We start from the raw sequence: 16630 nt of genomic DNA, 5'->3' as shown, positions 1-16630 counted from the left end.
CGCTCCCTTCAAGATCATCAAATGGTTTCATTACAGTAACGAGTTCAACTTGTTTAACTTTTGTTGGATCTGACCTAGCAGTTAGCAGGAGAAGACTCTGTAGGGTCTTCAAAAGCCTTTTCTTCTTCTAGTCCTACATTAAAGGATAAACCTTTGTTAGAAGTACATTATGTCTGTCCAGCTCCTGCACCAGTTAAAGACAGCTTATCTTATATATACAGCATGCACAGTGATACTGCACAGCAACCTCAAAAAGTCACTTTCTATATTTGTAGCTGAGAGATATACAGCAGTGAACTCTATGTCATTAACAATAACTTAAGTATGTTATCTTTTGCTCCACAGTTTTCCATGGTTTATTAATGGTATAACACATTAATTCTTCTTACAAGAGTGACCTTTAAAGCTCTGTTCATCCTCACAGCTTTTATCCAATTACATTATCACTCATTACAGGTACAGCATTTCAAAATCTGCATCTTGTTAAAAGAAGTAAATTGCAGGGGTCTCAAACCTATGAAAAATATCAGGTGTGTAGGGAAAGAAGATTGGAGAGGAGAGAACAAGAGATGTCTTGCCACTGAGATGTGGGTCAGATGCTTAACTCCCCATCTAAATGTGATGTTCGCTCTGCTTAAGGACAAAAAATCTAATGTGAAAAAATTGAAACCCCATGCATTGTGCATGGAGAGCAGCAGGGTCAAGCAAATTAAAGATGAAATGCATTACTACCTACCACAGTTAAAGAGTGCAGGGTTAATAAAAAAAGAGGTGCTAACAATTAGTAATGTCATATTTTAAAAATATTTCCACAGTCGTAATGTGTCACACCAAATAAAGTTTACTGCATAGCACTGCTGTATCACAAAAACAGCTTCTGATAAGTTTGACCTATGGCTTCTTTTAGTTTTTTTGTGCCATCCCTGAAAGTGGCCAGCAGGAGATGCTTTAGAAGAAACACAGAAAAGGTACATCTACCTCCTTTAATTCCGAAAAGAGAGGCTGATTTACGTACTGAAATCTTAATTCAGGTTATACTCCATCACTTCATGGAATAAATTATTTCAGTTACAAGGATGAAGAATGGGGGGTGGACACATTTTTCTTATATACACAAAGGGCAGTCCCTTTGACATATCAGATGTGTAAAATCACCACTAACATTGTTACTATTTAGATGGTCTTTGGGCAAAGATGTAATTTTGGCAGGAGTAAGAAATATCACTGTTTTCTGGAACAATATTAAAAACAGCCAGTCAAGACTTTTTGCAAGATACAACATCAAATTTGGATTTTTTTAAATGAACATGGTAATTGTTTTGCTTATTACATCAAGGTAAAATAATATTCCATGCAGCTTTTGAGCAGACTAAGGATTAAACCTGTAATTTTGGAAAGATGTAACTTTTAAGGATGTTTTTGAAAGTTTATCCATTGCTTTTAGAGGACATAGTATAATATCACGGGTCTGTAATGCCCATCATTAGACAAGTCACTGTTTTTAATGCATGCCATCAAACAAACAGCATTTATTAACTTTTATTGGTAAAGCAGTATCTGAAATAATACAGGTCTTTGTTTTCTGAGCCTGTAAAAGCTCAGATACCCCTCCTGAAAGGTAAGTCTCTCTGAGTTTCTTCGCTGACATCAAGCAAATGTAGTGTAATGGTCAACCTATGACAGCTCCTAGACCACTGACTGATAAATGCCCACTTCCCATTTACACCTATGAATCATTATGAGGAGGGACACACAAGGCTGAGCTTACCTATTGTGTTAGCTCTGGCCGAAGGACTAGCTAACGTTGCTGGCACAGAGGACTTTAGCGAGCTGGCCCCACTATTTATTCTCAGAGTTGGCATATGAGGAGAGGTGGGTGATGTGGGAGACTTGCCATCAGATGTCTTGGGTTTGGCTGAAAGGTTCAGAGGCTGGGCCACTTCATCCTACGACAAGCAGAAGAGAAAAGAATGTTAGTACAAAACTGCTGTTGGCACGACACCGTCCAAGCAACGACAGCTGTTTTCAGCTCATATGAACTTCTAAACCTGAAAGGTTGTATGATATATATGAAGATCAAATGTGATATCATCTTGTCACTCCAGTTCGGAACTGAAATGACTGATAAACTGGAAAATTAGCATGACATGATCAGAGAACATCGTCCATTTGCACTTCGGATGAGAGTTGTCTCGGAAGAAATTATTCCCATCAACAAGATATATGCTTCTATCATGAAAATTAAGAGCAGTTTTCCAGTTATATTTCTGTTATTTTATTTTAAATGTTATACTCCTTAATGAAATAAGAATTGAAGAGCATATTCACTTAAAATTGAACCACCACCATCCAAACTGGGCAAACGTGTTTAAGTGAATGGGGTTTCCGTTGGGTTATTTTGATGGTCCTTTTTTTTGTGTGTTTTGGTGGGCTGGTTGGTTTGGGGTTTTTTGTTTTGCTGTTTTTTAACTTGTCCTTTCCCCTGCACTTCCCAGGCTTAGAATTCCAAGCACAAAAATATCATAGGAAATAAACACTTCACCTTAATGAGAAAGCAGAAGAAACTTGTCCTTTCTTTCCACAAAATCTGAAACAATAACCTGGATAATTCTGCATATAGCCATAGATGTTTTCCTCTTCTGCAAAGTTGAACTTTCAGATTTCAGTAATTATTATTATTATGTCAAAATAGAAAAATTGGGTGACATTTTTTGCAGGGTAACTGGAATTATTCCTAAACCTGGCTTGATTACACAGAGTGACAGACAGTGCTATAAAACACATTAAAATTCTAAGGCATGTTTTTTTGTTTGACCAACATAAAATACAGTGAGGGGAAAAAAAACAGAGAAGGGAGAAAAGGTTTTTCAACGAGGGGGTATTTTAGAAGTTATTTTAGCTGACTTTTAAATAGCCAGAACTAATGAATATGGTATTAGATCAAATCATCACATAATAGCTTAGCTCTTCTCTGACACTGTGACTTAGGAAAATCATCCTTTAGCTACAAAATATGTTATATCAGACAACTGGGTTTCAGCTCTAGGCACTGAAGAAACTGATTCTGATCTCTCTAAACTGTAAGTACATCTAGTTTTATAGAATTATTCCTGACTTACAACAATGCAAAGCTGACTGGAATTAGGCTCGTAATGTTTGAGTGTTTTACTGTTATCACGAAGGTATCTCTGACTACTATCATATAACACTGATTCTTTTCCACAGAGGGTGGTGTGCTGCAGTAAAGAAGGAATTTTATAGTTGCCTATTGCTTGTGGAAGTATGATGTAGATGTACGTCTACAAACACAAGACAATTCTGCAAAGCACCGTCATATAACTTTTCCATTGCTTAAAGAAGCAAGCTCTAAGCAAAGCACCTTTGTTATATTTGATTATTTCTACATAGTTTTGGAACAGTCATAGCAGACAAACATATCAGAGGCATAATGGACAAAGGTGTCATCCTTAAAGTGGTGTCTAAGTCACCCTCGTGCATAAAATAAATGGGAAAAAAATTAACGCATAAAATTTGTATTAGGAGCTTATATTCTGTATTCTCAGAAGTGAACTAGGCACCTAGAAGGCAGACATTTGTTGATCTTTTAGGAGACCTAAGCAGCAGGGTTAAAATGTTACGAGCACAACCAGCATTTGACATTTTAAGAAGGGACTCATTACTTTACAGAAATATTAAACCATTGTATTAAATAGGTAAAAATAAAGATAAAATCAAATTAGAATAAAATAACCTACTGACCAAATGGAAGGGGGGCTTGCTCTGCTGTTCACCCAATTTCAATTAAAAAACCAAAAAAATCCCAAAGCAGTGAACTCTAATGTTGTGAAATCAGTACTGAGAGCGTTGCATAAAAGTTTTAAGTACAAATGAGCCAATAAACCAACTGAACACAGTGACCCTGTGCCAGACAAGGATCTCTGAAGAGCAAAGTCATCTATCTGGAAGACAGCATCAGAAGCAAAACCAACCTGCCCACAGACTTGTTTCGGTTCAATCCAAGAGGGTTTAGTTTCTATGTACATTCAATTCTCGACCTCAGTTTTAAGTCTCAAGAAAAGGGACTGATTAATGTCAGAAATGGTAGTAAAACCTGCAGTGTGCTCTCTGGCCACTGGAAATCTGACCAAGAGCAGCACCAATCCATAGGGAGCAGCAGCCAGTTAAGGATGGGAATGGGTATCACTCGCTGCAAAGGCAGCTTGGATTCCAAACGGCATCCTCATGTTGAAAGGTTTTTTTTCAGTCTCATCCTTTTGCCTCAATCCCTCAGCTATCCTATCCCTATAAAGTTTATTTCCTTGCCTCCTCTTGCTCCTCCTTAGTTCCCTTTTTTTTTAATCCTGGTGTGAAGGCAAGGTCTTGTACAAGTCCACTATAGAAGAGTGGTTTTGGTCTCATTTAATGTGAGTTAGAAATGGGGGAGTTGGTTTTTTCCATTGTAAGCATCCAGCAATGAGGCTGTCTGTGCTGTAACTATTCTTGGTAGTAAGAATGCTCTTCTTCATTCAAGTCAGCACAGCCGTTTCTGGAGCCAAGAAATACAAGGCCTTGTGGAAATAATAGAAGTCGACAGTTCCAGAGCTGATAAATGTCATTCCAAATTGCCCCTTCATTCACTTTCATTGTGTGTTCAGGCTAATGGTAAATTAATCGGAGGTCACAGAAGCTTGGTTCTCATAAAGGAGGATAAGTAAACAATTTTCAGCTATTTTATGTATTTACCAAAATGATATTACTTCAGTGTTTGGTCTTCATAACATTTTTACTTCTGTTATTTCAAAGAGCATTCTCAAATCCTCGCTGGAAGTCAAATGCATTAAAAATTCAGTCAGACAGTTTAGAAATCCTACGTTGCATCATGAGTTGGTAATAATTTAAGTAATTTCCTTTACCACAGTGGAACTACACTGATTTATTCCAAAAGACTCTAAAAAACACCTGGGAGACAGGTAATAACATACAATTGTGTTAAGTGTGAAGATGACTGTCAGGATGTTCACTCCTACAGTTGGGTGAAACATTTTATCCTTTTTCCTTCCTGCAGCCATAAATTCAAAATCCTCTGCTCTTGCAGTTTAAATCAAGAACTGTCTTCATTATGGATCTGAGCCTGCATAACCACAAGAAGAATTAGGTGCTCGCCTACCTTTAATTTTTAACTATAAAACCTCCCATTTAACATTTTGCCACATTACAGATTAGCAAGCTTCACTTTCAGTTATATCAAGGCTGTGTGTAAGTGCAGCATGACAGTCAGGGCAAATAGGAGAAACAAAAGAAATAAAAATACCAGTAGTATCTTCACTTCAGGTAGATGGTATCTTTCAACAGCCAGGAGATTTGTTTTTATGCAGTGGGTCACAGCATCTAGAACTACTCCCTGCACTTAGTTTTTATTAGAGAAAGTACTGATTGTTCCCTGACTTTTTTTGACATGCAGTTATTCTAAGGTGCCGTTGATAAGGGCTTTTTCTCCCAAGCCAGTATTTTTTAAAGAGTTAAAGTCAAACGTTCATTTATATATCAGCCAAACTGATTAATCCTTAGACCAAAGGATTTTAAGACTCAAAAGGCTTGTAATAATATAAACACATGTGATGAAAGTAAAATATGATTTTGATTAAAGGTTTTGAAACGTCTTTTTTAAAGTAGCACATTTGTCTAACAAAACAAAACACACACACACACAAAATAAATGTAGAGAGTAAAGCATAAGCAAAAACACATGAAGGAGGGCTAATAAAATGAAGTACCCATAGCAAGAGCAAAGCATTAGTAAAGAGATTCCCATCCCCCGTATCACAGCAGTGTCAGAACAGTCACTATTCTAGGAAGAGCTGGTTTACTTCCCAGGACTGGGAAGCAAACTTCCCAGGACTGGAAGATTGTCATTAACCAAAACTTGAGTTTGGGGAATTTTAAATCCTTGATTTGCTCTAGATTTTTTTCCCAGATGATCCCTAAGTATACGATGGAAGAAAGAGTAACCCTTCACCTACACCAGAATTTGGGGGGTAAGTAAAATATTCAAGAGCTGTGTTTTGTAGCTTCGCTCATCCTGAATTAGTATAACTCTGAGCTGTCATATTTAAGCATTAGACACAGGAAATCTCCAAATGTAAGTGCCTGACAAGCAACATGTAAACAGAAATACTGCTGGCAAGTTGAGTGTGCATCACACTGCTTTTATAAGGTTTGTATGGTCCTTTGAAAAGGTAAAATGCTAGGTTAACACAAAGTGCTTATTAACATGGGAGGAAAAAATGAAAAAGAGGGAAAAGGAAAGGATTTGGCCACAGTCCTACAGTAACTTAGCGGCAGAGCTTCAGACAGACCCAGGAATTCTGACTCACAGTCACCACTCTAGAAATAGTTGGCTGAAATGGTGTCTTTTCTAATCTTTCAATCATGCTGTCTCTGTTTACTTCCTCCTCAGATAAAAGGTTAATTTATCTCTATGAAGATAGATACGGAAAAAAAAGGGAATAAAATCAGATTTTGAGAAACTCTCTAAACCATTTATTAAAAATGGCACTATTTCAACACCAAGAGCTAAATAAATGACAGATAGTCCAGATGAATGAACTAGTCTCGGAGAATGAAAAAAAAAAGAGGAAGGATGGGGAAGAACCCAGACAATTCATTAGGATTTGATAATCTCACTCCTTTACACATATTTTAAAGATTAGTGGACTATTAAAATACAGTAACTGAATTATTGTACTGTCATTTAAATCCGAGTGCTGTATCCCACTGTGGCACACACTGAAGGTCCAGGTTGCACGGTTTATTACAAAATCATGAACTACCCTGTGTATCATCTGACTGGCAATACAAATGTGCTTAAATGACCTGGCATAAGCACAGCCCAGCCTGCTCTGCTAAAGAGGCTTTTCATGACCTCTGGGAACAGATTCACCACATCTTGCTGCCTATTTAAATGACCTTGACAGTACAAATTACAGCCAAATGAGTTAGAAATAAGAAGCCAGAGAGGGGGGTTTCTAAAAGAATGCCTCTGCCACCTCACCAGAAACAAAGCCTCATTCCCCCACCCTGGTTTCTGTTTAGTGGAGATCTTCATTGCAACAGAAATGCAAAATATGGAGCACTTACTGGCATGTCTGGGGCAGAAGACAATGATGCTATTGTTGCCCACTGAACAATGCAGCCACTCAGTAGCTTATCCATTCAGTCTTGTGCTCATCCAGAAATGTCTAACTGAAGTATATCAGAAACTGAAGTGCAACAGCATAGATGCAAAGAAAATCCTTTGGCATCAGTGTCCCTCAAGACTACAGTTGTCCACACACTCACACAAAGATACTGGCAGCTTCCTTCACATCCCCTCCCCTTCCTCTGGAGCTACTCATGGTGAAATTATCAGTAGTGATAATAAGAAGCCGAGAGGTAAGGGCAGTTGTGAAACATGTTGTATAAATGAATCATGCTGCTGATATTATCCTCACTGATGAAATAATTGTATTAAATTAAGCAGGGATGTTCACATGACAGGATGGGTGAATTAGATAATGCTCATCTGCAGCTGTACCTCCTCCTGCCACATTCTCAAGTTTTGATTAAGAATAATGTGTCCCTTCCTGCAAAGGTGGAAATTTCTCTAACTACATAGAAAAAGAGGTGAGATGTAAAAACAGGCATCTTGGTTATGATATTATAATAAACACAAGAGAATTATTCTTCAGGTTCAGGGAAGTCAGTTTATCATACTCTTGGCCAGGAGTTTCATCACCAAAAGCAGAAGGTATGACTAGACTGGTTAGAAAGGAAAAGGTACCAAGGACAAGGCAGAGGGCAGGTATTAGGAAGAACTGTCTTCTTTCTTTCTGATTCTTCAAAGTGCACAGACTTTTCCTTCTGTGATAGTTGCAGAAACATCTCTGTCTGGATTTTTTCTGCATCCAGAGCAGCTTTTTTTAGTGGTGTTGCTTTTTGTCGTTCTCAGAAGGCAGACACTTCCTGGATTCAGTGCATGTTATCCAACCACAGTTAATCCTCCAGACTTTACTGATATAGCCCAAATACTCTTATTCATGGGACTCAAAACAAAGGGAGTAACTGAGCTGCCTTGTGACAAATATTCTTTTTGCTCTCTGGTCTGCTTCTTTTAGGGGACTACTCAACAAATAAATTACTCCCAAATGCTGATTTATACGCTGGGAGTATTATTGCCCAGTTTCCATTCCTGTTCATAGGGAAAAGCAGTGCAGGAACTCACGGACTGAATCTGCTGTGTAGTACCTGGGACAGACAGGACTTTTACCCAGTCTTCTTTTGCAACACTAGGGGCTCTCAGTGAGGATATTCTCTGGGAACGCTGTCCTCTCAGAAAGACCCCTAACATCCTCCCCTCTCGTTTTTCTTTACAGGAAGCCTAGTTGCCAGGAAAGAAGTCTGCAAGTCACAAAGACTAATTTGCTGCCCTGGAAACCCCAAGCTTTTGATTTTGTCTGGTCCACACATCACAGCAAAAAGCAGAGAGCTGCTGGGTGGTTTTTCCTTCGTATCCAGTGTTGTTTTCCTGAGCTGTATGCAGGATTCACAACCAGGTATAAGAAGAACAAAAGAGGAGCATGCAAAAGGTCCTGTTTAGAAACATGGCAGGCCCTGGAAGCTGGGTGCCTTCCCCTCTGCCCCACAACCTTTTTATCTGATGCGCAGCGCTTACTCTATCATACCTCTCTATTTTATAAGCCACAGAATACAGATGCTGAACTCATAGAGGAGAAAATGCCAAACAAGTCTAGGATCATTTTAGTCCTCCAGCTAGCTCAGACATGGAAGAGTGTGGGATGTTTCAGCTGCAGGGCAGCCTAAAAGCAGTGTCTAGGGAGAGAGCTATGTAACTCCCCTTCAAAGGCTACATCTGATGATGACCTGGGGCAAAGGCCTTCGTTTTGTAGCAACTGGTCAGACCTCTGCACACAGAACCCTAAAAGCAACTATTTTTTAAAAGTCTTCAGGAAACATAAGTGTTGCACTGGGACCTCACCCTTTGGGGTCTTGTAGAGCATGAGGCAGGCTGCTTGGCCAACAGAATACACCAGGGCATGCAGCTTAGCAAAATGAGCAGAAGGGTATGTGTTTACCCGAAATTCATTCGTTTAGTTTCACAAATCCTCACAGATGCATCCTCCAAACCATACTTGCAGCTTCTGGCTGGCTTTGGACTGTCAAAACGCCCACTATCCTTGTGAACCCTCCTGATAATCTCCACAGACAAACAGCACAATATGTTTGAGCAAAGTGGTTGGTATGAGATTTCTAGGTTATTTTTGCTTGATCATGAGTTCTCAGTCACACCAGCCTCTAGGGAAACCTGATGACTTATGGATGCTTATCCCAACCCAGATCCAAACTTCAAGCATTCATTTTCATCCATACAGAAGTAACTGACTTACTGCTATCACAATTATTCTGCTGCTTGGGCCCTTCTGTTCGACTGAAACAGTGAAGAAGTGAGAGTTGCTCACCACACGTCTCAGAACCTAGTATGTGGATTTTCAGTACAGCATGAAACAAAACTGCAGGAACAAAGGTTTTAGCATTTGCTTGCACCTCATAATGAAAAAGCTCCTTCTCATTCTGCATCTCTAAGTGAGTGAAAATTTAACTCAGTAGACCCATTTACAAGATAGCTTCAGTGAAGCTGCTTCTGAGCAAATCTTGGCAGGTTTGGCCTGAAAAGTGAAGGGTCCATGCTGAGTAAAGATAAAACATGAGTCAGTGCAGAGAGACCAGCCACTTGGAATTCTGCTAGTCTGTATATCATGTCAAACTTGGGTGCTGTTGTTAGCTTTTTGCATCTAATAATTATTGTTCAGCTGTATTTCTCACATCACTGCTGTACCTATTTATTTGGTATAATGCTATTAATGAAGTGCTTCCCTAAGGCGGCTCAAGTCAGTGGCTAAGCAGGAAGAGTGATTTAGGCACAGGTCAGCAGGGATTGACGCAGACACTGCAAATCTTCAGGGGAAGACAACAACTGATTTTTCATACTTCTAACCATGCAAATCTCTTTACATGCGGTAAAAATCATTAGAGAGGATCACAAAATCGTGAGAGGACAGGAAGGGAGAGGATTCTTCCTACAAAGAATGCTTCTTCCAAACTGCCCCTACTGAAATACATAAGGTGCAAGAGGGAAAAATCACTTCTCCAGCATACCATAGGAATATTAATTAATTAAAGCTCATAATGACTCTGACAGCTTTTGCCTTATTTTACGAATGGGAAGGATAAGGCACAAAGTGGCTAAATGATTTGCCTAATCTCACACAGTGAGTAAACAGCTGAGTCATAAGGAAGAGCAAAGCAACTGCCACTCTTACTCAGACCAGTGTTTGAGGGTTTCTTTGATACTGTACTGAACCTCCTGAAAAGTCCAGCTGCTTCAAAAGAAGTTGCAAGAAAAAGATAGTGGTCAGACAGTCTGAGCTGTTGTTATGTAATTCTGAACTTGTGCTGGGCAGAAACTGGAGTGGTCTGTGGCCCAGAGCATGATGACTTGTAGCTTGGGTATTGGTTAGATTTTTGGTTTTAATCCTTTCAATGTAATTCTGCCCCAGTAAAACCCAATAAACTTGTGGAGTAGTGTCCTTAAAAATGCCCTCTCCCACCTATAATAAGGCTGTTTTAAAAAATGGAAATAGACATTAGACTGGATTTTGTTTGCTGCCTAAATTGAACCTCGAGTCACCGCCTTCCAACGAATAATCCCCAGTAAATGTTACGCAGAATGAACAGCAATGAAAACAACAAAACCTGAAAGGACAGGGAAGGACTTGGAAGGAAATAAAACAAGGACCTGCAAAGCCAAACAGCATTACAAACTGGTACATTTTAAATGAACAACAAGAAAACAGAAGCCACACTGATCAAAGCCTCCCACCTCCTCTCTGTGGTGGATGACACCTTCGCTGGGAGCACACCACCACCTCTAACCCCACACCTGCAAAAGGAATTAATTTCAAAAAGAATACAGACCAAAGAGAACCGTATCAAAACAAATTAGCAACAGACCCCTCCTCCTGCTGTGGTCAGGCAGGGGAAGCAAAGATGCTGCACAGTTGCTTAAGATTCAGGGGGAAAAAATACAAAACAAAACAAAACAAAAAAATAACCAAAACCCAGCTGTTGAAAACTTAAGAAGAAAAAAAGTCAAAAGAGCTTGCAAGAAAGAGATTTCAAACAGCTTGGACAACTGGCAGTGGACTAAGAAATTCCTTTTCAAAACACACCTGTTCTTTCTCTGACTCTGGTTATCTCTGTGTAGCCTAGGTAGATTTTACACTGCAGCAACATATACAGCACTAGGAATATGCAGTGCAAAGATAATATACACTGTATTTATTTATAGATACATACAACTGTAAGAAAAATGTCAAAATATGTTTTGTAACTGTAGATATGACCTGCTTGACAATTTGTTTTTTCCAACTAATAGCTTTTCAAAGGAAACCTATCAACACAAAACTCATCCGTCTTCAAGGCTTGTTAACAACATCCCAGATCACTAAAATCAAAATGATTTTACAACTCTGCCTTGCTGGGTATTTTTTTCATTTCACCTCCTTTTAGCAGGAAGACGAAATCTAATCATCAGTTCCAGAAACTGAAGGGAGTTTAATGTACTGCAGGGAACGTTCAAAGCAAACACATACTCCTTCATTAAGTACTACACTCATAGAAGAAGAATTTGTTTAATATTTATACCCCATCCATAATCACATACATGTACTTGAGAGTACACCTGTTGAGAATGGTCGTTCCTTTTCCTATGCCACAGTCATGCCTTTTTTTAATTGCTGATTTTTGGGTCATGCCAAAGAGACTTGGGTTCAGTTCCCGACTTTCCAAAAAACTTTCCCTGTGAACTTGAATGAGTCACTCATTATCTAATCTGCTGTACACTGTCACCGATATCTTTGCAAAGTTATATTACCAACTAAAAATTTTAGTGTTTTGCACAAGTGCAAACAGCTACAGAAAGCAAAGGGCTTTTGCCTCAATTCTCTACTCACAAAATTGGAGAAAATACATCCTTTCATCTTTGTAAAGAGTTTATTCTATGCAAGCTGGGCATACCTCATATATATGTTTATGTAACTGCATGGGGACACCACCATTTACAACCCTATAAGTTTAGTAAGTACTATTGATACTATATAATTATCCTAATCAACATATTAATCAATCATAATAATCATAATAAAATTGAAATATTTTGTAGTTTCTTTTTTCTTTTTTTTTTTTTTTTTTATTATTTGCTGCTGTCTGTACTGAACACAGATTACAAGCAGAACAGTGTTGAAGGAGTATTCAGCCTCCCCTGGTGAACAGACTTCAGTTCCTATTCCTGATTCACACCAGCAAAAATGAAATCACCATCAGGACTGGTATTGGGGCCAAATTGCTGGCAGGCACAATGAACCACTAATTGCTGGATTCATTAGTAAGACTCATAGTTTGTCCCCATGAGATGCTGAACACTTTCAGTTCCTTTTAAAACCTTGCATCTTAGAAATTACAATTAACAACTGCAAAACTAGTATTTTTGTTATACTGTAGAAGCTCAGCAGGAATTTGAAGTCAGATCACAAGAATGCCAAAAATCTATTATGTAAAATTAGGCAGATTTTTATCTACCATTTCCCTGTTAATTCTGTAGAACATACATGCATCCACACACAACAGATACTCCATGCTGTTCCTCAAGCCTAAACAATTGGTTAAAATAGTTCTTGTAAAGCTGAGGGAGACAACTGCCTTAAAAAATACCTTTCAAATAGCCCCAGTATCACACTGTTAAGACCGACCTATTCTTTTCAGACATAAAACAAATGTCTATTTAAGAACACATCCAAATGCATTTCCATCACTCAGCCAGAACACATTCACCTCCCAGAAGCCAACACTGTGAGATGGAAAGGGAGAGGGAGACAGAGAGAGAGGAGACCTTTAGTCCACCTACTGGCTTCACTGAAGGCAATGAATCCAGCCCCAGCTCATTTCAAGTAGGTTCAGCTGTGTCAAAGGTTACCCACAAGCTATTTCTTGATGATTTATAGCTGATGTCTACAGATCTTCTTTTATTTTAATGATGACTTCAATACAAACGTTAAGACATTCTTTGTCTTCTCAGAAGTATATGAGAGGGAAGTTGACATCTTAAAAAAAAAAATATTTGAAGAGGCTGATTCGCTATTTCTGAACAGGGCCAGCTCTGGGCAGTTTTTATATCTTATCCAGAAGAAAAAAAAAAGGGGAGGAAAAAACAAAAAGCCCCCTTCATCCTTTTCTCTCATACTAAAGCTGCTATGTTTTTGTGACTTATTCTGGGCACAAATCCTAGAGCACTGACTCAAAGTGTATGTCACCAGTTAATTATCATCAAGACAAGACACTACGATACTTGGTAAGCATAAGATAATTTTATCTCTTCATTAGTAATAACATGTATTTATATAGCATTATTTTGCTCTGTTTGAGCCCAAAGCTATTTACAAAGTGAGTCCCAAATGATACTATCATGGGAATCCTTCTACCCAGCACCGAACTGTAATCATTTGGGGGTGAAGAACAACAGCCCAGGACAAGCAGTAGCAAGGCATACTGCATCCATCTGAAATTTAAGATGCCATGCTGGTAAAACTGCTGAGAGTTGTCCATATGTGAGATTATTTTTAGCCTTAAAATTCATGTGTGTGCATGTTGGCGAGTGTGCACACGTGGTCTGTGTATATGTCTGGCAATGGTCATCAATATGGACATTTTGAATGCACCAACCAATCTCCATCAGGTTTGATGAAGTCCTCAAACATCCCACATATTCTGTGTAGAGGGACAGTGGGGTAGGGGAGAGTGTTGGAGCGTTCCTCTCCAAGTGGCAGGCTTTACCACTTCTGATGATCCTGGAGCATCTTGCTCATTTTAAAAGGCAAGCAGAAGATGAAGTCTCTGTCTACTTTGTTCTGCTCTGCAGTCCTCTGAATAGCTGTGCTATTTTCCTGCTTAGGTCGGCCAAAATAATGTAACTGTTGTTTTTCTCACCCACGAGCCCCGGTGAAATGCAGCTGGTCGGCACAGTAGTGAGTCTCCCAGGTATTACACCACCACATCCTTCTGCCCAAGAGCTGCAGTTCACTGGGAAGACTCATTTTGTGCAGAAAAACTGCTGTCTCGAAGGCTGTGAATCTGGACATGAAAGGTTGTGGACAAACAGTCATATGACACCATTTAAACTTCTGATATCATGAACAAAATGTTACTTCACATGCATTTCTTAGCCAAATGTATGTGCTGAATTTTCCTGACCCCAAACTTGGCCTGTGTCTTTTATAGAAAACCTTGAAAGCACAGGCTATCCACACAATTATGATGAATAACAAGCAAAGAGAGATTCATCTCAGAGTTCTAATTGCAGACTCTATTTTCAGTGGACATCTGAAACTAGAATAAGAGTACCCAGAAAGGGAGAAAACATAATTTCAGAGAAGACTAAGAATTGGAAATAGGCGCAAAAAGGGCTCATCCTGACCTGTAAGCAAAGCAGAGAAAAACCAAGAGTTTAAACTAGAAGGGCTCAAGATTTAACAAGGCAACCAACGGCTAAATTCAAAATATATTAACTTACAGCTGTAACCTGAAGCCTATACAGTTTTTAGCAAGGCTAAAGATAAAAATAATCTGTGACCTGGAATGACTGCTCTCCCTGAGAGAGCTACCTTTGGAAAGAAAGAAATTCACAAGAACCCACACAACAAAAACACTTTCCAGAATTGCTACATGCATAGTTTTCTTCCTAATTGTACACTGATTTAGAGCTTCTTCACTAATTCTGTCACTATATTACTCCCTTTTCCAGCACACTGCTTCACAGTTTTCTCCGGAGCATTTCGGAGACGAATAAATGTACCCCTGAAACTCAACTTTAGGAAGCTTTTTGTGTTAATTTTCCCATGGACATGTCATGTTGGGTTGTGTTTGTCACTCTGCAGCTCCTGTTGTGTTCTGTTAGCCTGGAATCACGTAACACGATGTGGCTGATTCATGACGTGACATGTCACTGCCTGGCATGTCAGCTGAAAGCCATACAAACCCATGTGCTTCATCTCCACGCACACATACACATCTTGGAAATGCCCCCCTCATTCTGAATCCCCTAGCAGGTGCTGCCACATCCACTCAAAAAAGTTGAAGGAACGCTAATAAGTTATGAAATACTCGAAGTTACATTCCCTCCGTAACATCACGATTAGAAACTGAAAAACCTTCTCTGCAGTGTTCCCTTTAGAGACAAGGTCTTCCCCTCCACGCTCTGTGTGTGTGTCAAGATACTGAACAATCTTTTATCAAAGACTTTTTTCTTAATTTTTCTTTTTTTCCCAGGGATACCAGTCATGGCAATAGCTTATCTTTACTTTAAAAGCAGCTGGGAAAAATGTAGCAACCGAAATGAAACAAACAGAAACTAAACTCATTCATTAGCACTGAAAGTACACATTTGAATTCATAGTCTGGCAGCATTAATGGACAAAGGCACACGATCAAGACTGAAACTTTAAACTGGTTTCATGTATTAAATCCTGTCAAATTACATCAAAATCCAAAATGGTTTGTTGCGTCAGCTTGTCTGCCTCTGATTGTCCTTTGGATGCTCTCGAACGTTCTCTCTGGATACTACAGCAGCACTTCCACTGGGAGATTCTATAGTAAAAAGTCTAAGTCTGCTGAGAAGTATTTATGCCTTAGCAGAATTGCCAACATGAAATCTTCCATGATTTGAGACTGAAAATTAATCCCACTTGATTAAAATAGTAACTCATAGATTAATTTTCTTAGCTGCTTTCTAAGCCTTTGAGATACATTTATACCAATCTGTAAGTTTCAGCCATGACAACCTGAAGCTTTTTTGTTCAAATGAGATTCTCACATATCCACATGACTCCAGGATCTGGGGCTTTAAGGAAGATATCCATTATAAAATCATAAGATGTAGCCACAGTGCTTGGAAAAGTATGTGTCCTCTGAAGATGCTTTCCACATAATGTCTGTGAATCCCTCTTTTGCACCAGCTCATTTTACGCTAAATAATTAGAACTGCATTCTGTACAGCAAATGGGTCATTCTGAGAAACCTGAGTGGAATATTTGCCAAGCATTCCGTATAACTCTGAAGTTAATACTAACCTATAAGAAACTGCCTTGCTGAATTTGAAAATGAAACAGATTTTTCTATTCTGCTGCTGAATGTTGCTTCTCTTCTGCTATCCACAGTTACCAGGGATTAGAGATTAAAATGTTTCAGATTAAAATATTTTTGGAGCTCCCTTGTTACATGATTATCACTGAGCTGTGGGTACAGGAATACTTACTGCAAAATATATTTCTTTGCTGCTTAGTTTGAATTCCTTTCTGCCAGAACGTGTCAAGAGGAGCTAATTTCAAATCTAGCATGTAACGTGGATGCAAACCACCCTCCTGCAGACAAAGCAAGCAGTCTTTGGAAGCTGCTAGACTGATCACATTAGAATTTGATTCAATCACCTCAGAAATTCACTTTCCACGTGAAAAAGAAGTTCTAC

The 16630-nt window shown here is 39.0% G+C and overlaps 1 protein-coding gene across 8 annotated transcripts in view; it reads right to left on the bottom strand.

The window, feature by feature from the left end:
* SOX5 (SRY-box transcription factor 5) overlaps window positions 1-16630 on the bottom strand; it is a 479309-nt gene that overhangs the window by 30407 nt on the left and 432272 nt on the right. For all 8 annotated transcript variants that reach the window (XM_027726598.2, XM_027726592.2, XM_027726605.2 and 5 more), the window contains one exon: window positions 1769-1946. In XM_027726598.2, the coding sequence (XP_027582399.1) occupies window positions 1769-1946 (178 nt within the window). The remainder of the gene's footprint in view (window positions 1-1768; window positions 1947-16630) is intronic.

The sequence above is a fragment of the Pipra filicauda genome, unplaced genomic scaffold (assembly GCF_003945595.2).
Source record: "Pipra filicauda isolate LSUMZ 115617 unplaced genomic scaffold, ASM394559v2 scaffold2_size9829703_pilon, whole genome shotgun sequence".
Classification (NCBI taxonomy): Eukaryota; Metazoa; Chordata; class Aves; order Passeriformes; family Pipridae; genus Pipra; species Pipra filicauda.
This window is presented reverse-complemented; position numbering and strand designations above follow the sequence as displayed.